Source organism: Carassius auratus, chromosome 19, assembly GCF_003368295.1.
Source record: "Carassius auratus strain Wakin chromosome 19, ASM336829v1, whole genome shotgun sequence".
Classification (NCBI taxonomy): Eukaryota; Metazoa; Chordata; class Actinopteri; order Cypriniformes; family Cyprinidae; genus Carassius; species Carassius auratus.
In genome coordinates this window covers 1,306,021-1,316,706 of record NC_039261.1, presented here as the reverse complement: position 1 = coordinate 1,316,706, position 10,686 = coordinate 1,306,021, and the positions used below count along the sequence as shown (strand labels likewise).

Here is a 10,686-nt window from a genome sequence, read left to right as displayed (position 1 = left end):
ACAGTGAAATTAATCAAGTGAAATTAGCTAATTGCACTCAAATAATAATGAAAGTTCATTAGACTTAATTTAAGTTCTGTAAACTAAAAACTTGTTGTTGTAGTAAGGTGAACTTGAAATGATTGCATTTTCTAGTTCCCAGCATGCTTTGCATCAGAAAACAAGGAAAATAAGTGTAGAAATTAAGTGTTATTTTGTTTTTACACAAGATTAACACAGAAGGACATAAGTTAGTACTTAAATGTTGTGTTATGTTAGAATTTACAAAGGTTTCTGTTATGTTGGTTTTGTAGTCTTAATGTTGTGGTGAAGAGTAGAGCCTGTGGTTAGGTTGAGGATGGACAACAAAAGTCTAAATTTGAGTGTATATTCCACATGATTTGAAACTATTTAAAAACATCACTTAAAGGGGGGGTGAAATGCTATTTCATGCATACTGAGTTTTTTACACTGTTAAAGAGTTGGATTCCCATGCTAAACATGGACAAAGTTTCAAAAATTAAGTTGTACGTTTGACGTTTGTACGTTTCCGATATGTCACAAGTTTCGGAAAGTTTTTTTCGAGTATGGGTCTGTGTGACGTTAGATGGAGCGGAATTTCCTTATATGGGTCTTAAGGGCACTTCTCCCGGAAGAGCGCGCGCTCCCGTATAGCAGACCAGAGACATTCACTGACCAGAGCGTGAGACCGAAATGTCACAAAAGAAGTGTGTTTTTGGTTGCCAGGGCAAGACAACCCTGCACAGATTACCAAAAAAAAAAAAAAAACAGCATTAAGGGACCAGTGGATGGAGTTTATTTTTACAGAGCATCAACGGAGTTGTGCAAGTGTTTTTGTTTGTTCCCTGCATTTCGAAGATGCTTGTTTTACAAACAAGGCCCAGTTTGACGCGGATTTGCATATCGTTTATTTCTTAATGATAATGCAGTCCCAACGAAAAAGGGTCACGATCGGCGTGTAAGCACATCAAGTAAACAACATGTGATGTTGTCATCAAACTGCACTTTACACATGTACACCTTAAAAAAAAAAAAAAAGACGACATAAAGTGGAACTTAGTCATTTTCCAAAACCGCTAAGCAAATATATACAGTTTCAGTACATACCACATAGAGACGTCCTGCTGTAGTCGTTGCTGCTCTTGTTAAATTTCAGCCTCTGGAATTAATATACGCTGAATCTGACTGTAAGCCATGGTTTGTTTGGGATGATGGTTTTTCCCTCACGGTAATGTCACAGCTTCCAAACGCTTTCAACGCAAAAGCCCACTGGCGCTCGTGATTCTTTAGCTCCGCCCACACGTCACGCCTCCAGCCGGTCGTGTTTTTCCGGGAAAAATCGGTACAGACTATCTTTCTCTTATAAATATAATAAAACTAAAGACTTTTTGGAGTTATGAAGGATGCAGTACTAATCTATAGGTACTCAAGATTAACAGGATATTGAGTGAAAACGAGCATTTCACCCCCCCTTTAAATGTTTTTGTGTAATCTGTTACAAAATATTTTTTGAGTTCTGTGAACTTATTAGGGTTTACAGTGTACGTCTGTATTAAAAGATAGGCTATGATGGTTACGGTTAGGGCTGTCACTTTTGTGAAAAAATCATTTTCAATTTTTAAGACATAAGTGTTCATTGAATCGATTGTAAAATCGATTTTCTATGTCTAAAAAAAAGACGTTTCCTTTTTCAACGTCAAATAATGGACGAACGTAAAGAGAGCGCTGGAAACGCACAAGTCAGCAATATTTCTTATTTACTGGCATGAAGTTTCGTGCAAGATAACAAACAGCAAAAGGAGTGCAACATTCTTGAAAAAATATATATGCAGAGAGGGGACGGCTTCCATAACAAAAGAAAAGCATCACTGCAGGCTTCAACCCGGCTGCATTTATGATTTAGGCAATTAAAAAATCTCCAAGATGATTTTAAATAATGATTCAATCTATTTCAAACAACTGTTCAAAAAACGAAACTTTAAATTGACTTGTGAACAAGCCATGTCTGTTTTTTTATTGAATGTAACCGACCCTTAAGGAAATGCGCAAAAATAATGTATTGGACAGGAAAACAAGTCGATCAACATTTTCGGGGTCCAGAGCAGAACGTTTTTAATTCACTATATGTCCAGCTGTGGAGAAGATGCGCTCCGACTGCACTGATGTCCCAGGGACACTCTTACAGCTGCGCAAGGTGGGGGTATTACTGCCAATTTTCCATCACAAAAGCCGGTCGCTGTCAGCTTGCAATGGTCCTTATCATAACTCAGAATCTCTTGGAACTAGATGCGTGAATGAGGCGAATTCGCATCTACCGCACCGCGAGATCTCCAGGCCCATGTAAACGCGTCTTTACATTGTCTTAACATTGAAATAATTCGCGCCAGACGCTCTATTTGCATTTGGTGTGAACACAGAGAGGTGGCTTTCGACGTCACTGGGTCTTATAGGCGCGTAAAATTGCTGGTATTTTCTGTCTTGCTTTCGCAACGCATACTGCACTTTCGGAATTCTTTATTTTCTTTTTCTGCTTATTTGTGAGTTTTGTTACATCTATTTTTTTTATTGTTTAATTCTTTTAAAATTAATAGTGTACACATTTGGTTAAAATGTATTCCCTGTTTTCATTTTCGAAACTTTTTTTGGTTGGTCCGATGGATTGTGCAATCGATTTTCGAACTAAAAGTGTTACTAGTTACAGTTATTGTTTTCAATAGCCAAAAGCCAGTTTGGCCTATTAAATACCAAATAATCATCTTGTTTATGCATACTTTCCTTCTTTCTTGTTTGTTGCTTAAAAATAAAAATTGGAAATAGGTGTAGTCCAGTTTGCTTGTAAAAAAAAATCGATATCGGACATGAAAAATCATGATTGTGCATCCCTAATTACATTTTTCCTAAAGCAACTGATTTAGCTCACTTCATGCTCTTTCTCTGAAACCTGTAACATGCATTTACTGGACCTAGCTCTATATTAACTCTATACAAATAAGTTGGCTTTGAACAATGAGTTTAACATCTGGTCTAAGAAAACTTTTTTAATTCATAATTTTGGACAAATATAATTTATAATTTGTACTTAAAACTGCAGTTCGTAACTTTTTTTGTGTGTTTAAAATTGACAAAATGTATATAATAAGAGAGTACACCATGAATCCATTTTCCAAACCGTGTTTTTGGCTTGTCCTGGAACACTATGGTATGTCTAAAATAAGTTTTTATATTCAGTCTATTTAGACTGGTACGGGTAGGTGCCGCTGCGGAGTAGCCCAGTACCTGCATGATACGCCATAGACAAAAACAAACAGAAGCAGCTCCGGCTATAATGTTCCTCCACAAGACACACAAAGTTCTGTTTATTAACCGCTGCTTACTGCAGCCTTAACTTTCTGGTTCTATTCTTTTATTTTCACATTTTTCTCATTATGTCATTAAATGATTTTAGGGTAGAGGCAGACGAGTTCCTTATCTTGGAGACCCTAGGTCTAAGTTCATTGTCCTGTAATGTATCGTAAGATGGCATTAGGAACATCCATGGTTTCATCTTTCTCCAAAACGATATCATAGGAGTTTAAGTATGACTCTCTCCTCTCATCCACCTAGGGTAAAAACAAACATTCATTAGTGCTTCTTTCCCTTTTTCCATGTGCTATCCTGCTTTTACTATGGGTTTACCTTATCATTGAGGTATCCAATCTTCAGGATGTTTTCTAAGTCCATGACTCCATCAGCCATGTTGAGATCCCCAAGAGAGTCTCCGAGCAGAAGGACATTACAGCGGCTCTGCAGTTCCTTGAAGTGTTCAGTATTGAGCAGAGCTCCTTCCCGTTTGTTGTAGATATGAATAAGCTCTCCTTTAAATGCCCGCAAAACACCCTGTTACAAGCACAAAATAAAGCTCAAGTATACCGAAAGAACAGTGTACTTGCATATGTATTACATTTACATTTATCCAAATAGACTTACAAATGAGGATAACTGAATTAAATTCAATCAAAACCAACAAAAGAGCAATGCAAGGGCTATGACAAGTATCAGTTAGCTTAAAGTAATACACATTTACATATAACATAATATATAAAAAATAAAGATAAAACAGAAAGAATAGAAAAAGAATACATCACATAACTCTGAAGTAATGAATTTAGGTAAAGGGGTGCAGAGCCAGTGGTGATTTTGTAGGCAAACATCAATGCCCTTAATTTTATGCGAGCAGCTATTGGTAGCCAGTTCAGTGCAGCCAGTTCTTAAAGGGTTACTCCACCCCGAAATGAAAATTGTGTCATTAATCGCCACTGTTGGGAACGTTACTTTAAAAAAGTAATTAGTTATAGTTACTCACTACTTGTTCCAAAAAGTAACTGAGTTAGTAACTGAATTACTCTATAATAAAAGTAACTCGTTACCAGGGAAAGTAACTATTTGCGTTACTTAAAAAAAATAATAATAATTGCTATATGTCAAAGAATTTGTATTTGTTTTTTTGTGCAGTTTTCACAAGTCAGTTGAAATGAGTAGAACAGACAGGTGTTCGTACATAACTTCCTATATTTATTGCACGTCAACAGACAGCAAGAGTTTTATCCTGCACTTCAAGTATTATCTTTGTAAGAAAAGTGTTTTTGGCCACTAGCTTTATATATATGCGTGTGTCACACATTACATGTAGGCTACACATTACACGTTCTTGCCTTTGACCACAATGAATTTGAAGTAGTGCTTATATCTCCACCTTGAAAATGACAACTTTTCATCGGATTGCTCCTGACTCGCTATCTCTGCTGCTGCTGCGAATCTCTGGTTAGCTGTTGCGTGCATGTGTGTGTGTGTGTTTGGCGCGGCTGGCGCGTGTTCCGGCATGTGTGTAAAAACACTGACTCTGATTGGCGACCATGGAACATATGCCTTAGCCAATCATAATAGTTTATCTCGTTATCAATTAACCCACCTCCTCACTCGCTGTGTGAGCCAGGGGTGCGTTCGGATTACATAGCTTATTAAATCAATGCATGATAACGCATCACATTTAACGTCCATTAATGTTAACGCCGTTGTAACGATGGGAAAAGTAATTAGTTAGATTACCCCGTTACTGAAAAAGTAACGTTGTTACCTAACGCCGTTCTTTTAAACGGCGTTATTCCAAACAGTGTTAATCACTTACCCCCATGTAGTTCCAAACCCATGAAAGTTCAGTTCGTCTTTGGAACACAATTTAAGATATTTTGGATGAAAACCTGGAGGCTTGAGACTGTCCCATAGACTGCCAAATAAATAACAGTGTCAAGGTCCACAAAAGGTATGAAAAGTTGTCTTCAGAATACTCCAACGCCACAACAATGCAGACGCAGCACGGTGATATGAAGTGATGCAGAGGAGACCGTTAACAAAGGAATTATTGAATAAAGTTGTTATTTTTGTATTCTTTGCTTACAAAAAGTGTTCCTGTTGCTTCATATAACCCAGATTGCACGTCTGATGGCAGATTGAGTATTTGGACCACAACTTTTCATACCTTTTATGACAGGCCACTAGTCAACGGTGACTAGTCCTGACTCTGAATGTTCAATGGTGACTAACCCTGACTCTGGAAAGTCCACGGGAACCTGACTTGACTCTGGAAAGTCAACGGGGACCTGACTCAACTCTGGAGGGTCCACGGGAACCTGACTCGACTCTGGAAAGTCAACGGGAACCGGACTCAACTCTGGAAAGTCAACGGGGACCTGACTCAATTCTGGAGGGTCAACAGGAGCCTGACTCGACTCTGGAGGGTCAACTGTGGCTGTCATTCTGTGCAGAGGCGCTGGACAAGCAGCCGTCTTGTGCCATGACTCTGGACCGGCGGCCATCTTGGCCAGTGGCGCCAAGATTCAGCACCCAAGGACGACTTTCTTGAAAACAGCCAGGGAAGCCAGGACAACATATCGCAGTCACCGGAAACACCAGAGACACAGCCCATCTCACCAGACACATTATCCCTCTCTCCAGCATCTCCACTTCTGTGCTTCTCACAGGAAATGCAGGAATTGGTGTATGCTGGGACTAAACTCTCCCACTCTTCTGCTGCAAGCCCCCAGGTATCAACAAAAAAACGGCGGGCCCCCCAACAACCAAAGTCTGTGGGCCCTGCTCCTGTGAGATCTCTCCGACCGCTGCACCAACGCCAGGGCCCAAACCCTCAATCTGTTGAAGGTGAACCAAAAACAACTGATAGCAGCTCTCAGTGATATGTGTCGGGTCCCCGCTATAATAGCAGCAACATTCACAAATGCTTACTGAACAAGCGGGAACCCAGTGTGCCTGTAGCTTTCTCTATTTCAGCTTTATCATGTGATATAATGTATAAGGCCTTTTTAAGCCGAAGGGCAAACTCATCTAATCCTGCGGCCTATTATGCATCAAACTAAGATTGATGTAAATACACAAAGCACTGCCATCAAGTTAGCACTTTTAAACATTCGCTCACTAAAAAATAAATCATTTCTAATCAATGACTTTATAACCACAAACAATCTGGATTTTATGTTTCTAAATGAAACATGGCTAGAAGACAGCTGCAGTGCAACAATCCTAAATGAAGCAGCCCCTCCTAACTTCACTTACATGAGTGTTTGCACTGTTAGGAGAGGTGGGGGTGTAGCTGCTCTATTTAAAGAAGTCTATCAATGCAAGCAAGTGTCATTTGGTCAGTATTTGTCTTTTGAATATCTAGGGATTGTGCTGAAAGGTGCTCCACGCATTCTGTTTATTATTATTTACAGGCCTCCAAAATACTCTCCAGCCTTTGTTGAAGAGGTCACTGAAATGCTTTCAATAATTTTCTCAGAGTTTGACTGTTTTGTCATTGCAGGGGGGTTTAATATTCACGTAGATAATGCAGAAAACAAAACTACAAAAGAAATGATAATGGTTCTAAACACCTTTGACCTGATTCAGCATGTGCATGGACCCACACACAAAGGTGGACACACTCTGGATCTAATCATCAGTAGGGGTCTAAACATTTCACTACCTGATCACTTCTGTATTTTCCTTGATATATTGATCTCTGCTATCAGTGAGTCTAGATCCGTCTCTGTCAGAAGGAGATGCATTAACGAGAACACTAATGTGCTATTTATGGAGGCTATATCTTTAACACCAAGCATTTCTGCAGACTCTGTTGATATTCTCCTTGACTCCTTTAACTCAAAAGTTAAGAATGATCAAACATCATTAAATGTTTTAAATTCATTTTAAATAAGTTTTTTTTAAATCATTTAGTTTATATCTCTTAGATTTATGTAATAAAACCTAATTCATATTGAAAAGATAACTATCCTGTGTTTTGTGCTTACAAGTTAATGTCTTAAACTGCTGATCTTGTTACTGTGCTAATTGATAGTGTTTTCACTATTCTTTTGGATATTAATATCCAGCGCAGATTTGATGTTAAACGGCTCGTTCACTGGACCGCAGGCGCGTCTCCGTGAACAGCCGTGAAACAGTGATTCTGTTCAAATTCCCTTTCAAATCTTAAATGATTCCCTTTGAGCTAAATTGACCTGTTTCCCTTACACTTCATTCCCTGATACAATGCGGTACCTACTCGCATCTCAACTTGTCTAACAGACATTTCTTGCTGGATTCTTTGCTTCATTCAACATCAAGCAGATCAGGCCCTTTCTTTCGGAACATGCTGCACAACTCCTTGTTCAAGCTCTTGTTCTGTCCAGGCTGGACTATTGCAATGCTCTCTTGGCAGGTCTTCCAGCCAATACTATCAAACCTTTACAATTAATCCAGAACACGGCAGCAAGATTAATTTTCAATGAACAGAAAATAATACACGTCTCACCTCTTTTTATCAATTTGCACTGGCTACCAATAGCTGCTCGCATAAAATTCAAGGCATTGATGTTTGCCTACAAAACTACCACTGGCTCTGCACCCATTTACCTAAATGTGTTACTTCAGACTTATGTGCCTCTAGAAGCTTGCGTTCTGCAAGTGAACATCGCTTGATGTGCCATCCCAAAGAAGCACAAAGTCACTTTTACAGACTTTAAAAATGAAATGTCCCCTCCTGGTGGAATGACCTCCCCAACACCTAACACTAGCTTGCGCTATTCTTATTCTTTTCTCTCTGTTTTCTTTTTATTATGTTATTTAAAAGCCCTTGCTTCGTGTACTGTGTTTAAGCTGAGTGGGACTCATAGCCGGATGCTTTTATCCATATTAGGAGTTTCCTGATATCAGTACGAGAGTGCGCTCCGGCTTCTAGTATGAATGAAACACACTGCATAAGAGTTTAGCGCTCTGTGATGTTCATCTCGCTGTATTCTGGGTCCGAATGAAATATCAGGTCATGCGCAGACTATCCTGTCTCTTTGAGTTTGAATCTACACCAGCTCTTGAAAACCAAGTGATGTCTTGCCGCACGCGTTGCTGTTTCTGTGTGGAGTCAAAAGGGTCTAACTCTGTGCCACTGCATAACTAAACGTGTTAAAAAATAATGAGAAATGTATATATATATCCCCGAGTCCTGATCGGGAGCTAACTTCCGATTCCGATCGAGTCTATAACCACGCGATCGGGCCCGATTTCCGCAAAATAAAATGCATTCATCCATCATATAAAAAAAGTCCTCATGGCTCCAGGGAGTAATTATAGACCTTCTGAGGTGAACCGATGCAAGAATAATATCAATATTGAAAACTTTATGAACCGTAATCTCTAGCTTCTGGTAACTGTCGTAACTTGTGTTCACAAGAGAGTTCACGCTGATGCACAGTGGAAAGAGCAGAACAAAACACCGGTCACGAATTAGAAGTACAAAACAAGGATTTGAGGATTTCGATAAGCCAAGAGGAAACTGGTTTTCCTTTGCTGTAGGCAAAACTTTGTTTTCGTGAGACTAGTATATTCTTACTTATCGTCCTTCGTTATCTGCTGTAATGAAACTCTCTCGAAAATGCTTGTACAACAGTTAGTGGAAGCTATATTATGTTTTATAAAGTTTTAAATATGCTCTGTGCATGTAATAAGTTATTGATGTTTTAGTATTTTTTTTACAAACATCAAACCCATTAATTAAGCTTTCATTAGTTCATTGTAAAACTATATTTTTTTTTAACTATTTGTGGTCTCACAAATTGTTAGGTCTGCGCAACATATAAATGACTATTCAATATTAGTAATTAAACAGCCAAAATAGAAATTAAAACGGAACAAGAAATGTTCTGAAAAGCAATTGATCCATATTAATTAATTATTTTGACAAACACATGAAGGATGTTTGTAAAGAAACTTACAGACTCGTCAAAGTCCATGTAATTGGAGAAGACCTTAACATTAGGGTGGAACACACCAGCTTGTCTGATCACTTCCTCTAACACATCCCCGACTCCAGCAGAAAAGATCAGCAGCGGAACGGACAACTGATGGAGATGATCAAAGAACTGCTGGTATCCTTCCCTGAAAAACACATGATCCATGATTATTTGTGATATTATAACCCACTACAACACAAATTAGCTTTGTTAATCATCCTACCTCAGCATGGCTTCAGACTCTCTCACAGCTAGAGCCAAGTCATCCTTAATGATCTTCTGCTGCACAAGAAGCTCATGAGCTTTAGTCCACCTACACACACACACATACACACACGTTTGTGTTCATCCCATAGGTGTAATGGTTTTTATACTGTACAAACTGTATATTCTATGCCCTACACCAACCCTACACCTAACCCTCACAGGAAACTTTGTGCATTTTTACTTTCTCAAAAAAAAAAAACTAATTCTGTATGATTTATACGTGTTTTGAAAAATGGGGACATGGGTTATGTCCTCATAAGTAACCCACTCCTTATAATACCTGTGTCATACCCATGTCATTATACAGAGTTGAGTCCTGATATGTCACAAACACACACACACACACACACACACACACACACACACACACACACACACACACAACTCAGTACAATGAATGAATGACAACTTGCAATTAGTGTTTAAACAAACAGGCAAAATATACGGATGAAACTATAGTTTTACTGAAAAAGTAGAAAAAAAAAAAAAAAAAAAAAACAATAAAACTAAAGGCTAATGTTTCTGGTCAAAATGTAAAGGATATTTTGACCTTATGGGCCTTTCTTGGCTATTTTGGATGACTACACACCTAACCTGTTTTGGCTTTGGGCTTTTTTTTTTTCATCAGCAGAATATCACAAAATTAAAAATAACTTTTTGGACTGTGACTTTATACTAATTTTCAGTTTAATTGTACGAGTGCAGTCGTTTTTCCCAATACAAATGTAAAAATATATTGCAGTAATAAGAAACATGTTGGCCTTATTATTTTTCATTTCATTATTGATGTCAGCGTTACTGACATGACAATCCCAATCAAAACCATAAATATACATTTTCACAGAATGTATTCATTACCAATATATTGAACCATCTCTTTGTTTTTCTTAATCCCAAACAGAGTCCAGACATCAGAAAAGTATCTGTCTATGACCGTGTTTTATAGGCTATTTAGATTTGGGAAATACACATGCATTATGGACTCGAGTTTTTGAGAGACAACATAATTTTGTAGACTTTCTGTCGGCATAGGAAAAAGGGTTTACAATGCATAAACCAGAAGCAACAATATCTTCAGAATGGAGAATGGTTGACCATTCTCAAA

The 10,686-nt window shown here is 38.3% G+C and overlaps 1 protein-coding gene across 2 annotated transcripts in view; it reads right to left on the bottom strand.

Annotated features, from left to right (window-relative positions):
- Positions 1-3,318: 3,318 nt before the first annotated feature.
- Positions 3,319-10,686, bottom strand: part of LOC113119108 (cytosolic 5'-nucleotidase 3-like) — a 70,452-nt gene continuing 63,084 nt past the window's right edge. For both annotated transcript variants that reach the window (XM_026288322.1, XM_026288323.1), the window contains exons 6-9: positions 9,538-9,627; positions 9,297-9,459; positions 3,676-3,876; positions 3,319-3,599 (exon numbers count right to left, since the gene is read on the bottom strand). In XM_026288322.1, coding sequence (XP_026144107.1) covers positions 3,492-3,599; positions 3,676-3,876; positions 9,297-9,459; positions 9,538-9,627 — 562 coding nt within the window. In that variant the 3' untranslated portion in view covers positions 3,319-3,491. The remainder of the gene's footprint in view (positions 3,600-3,675; positions 3,877-9,296; positions 9,460-9,537; positions 9,628-10,686) is intronic.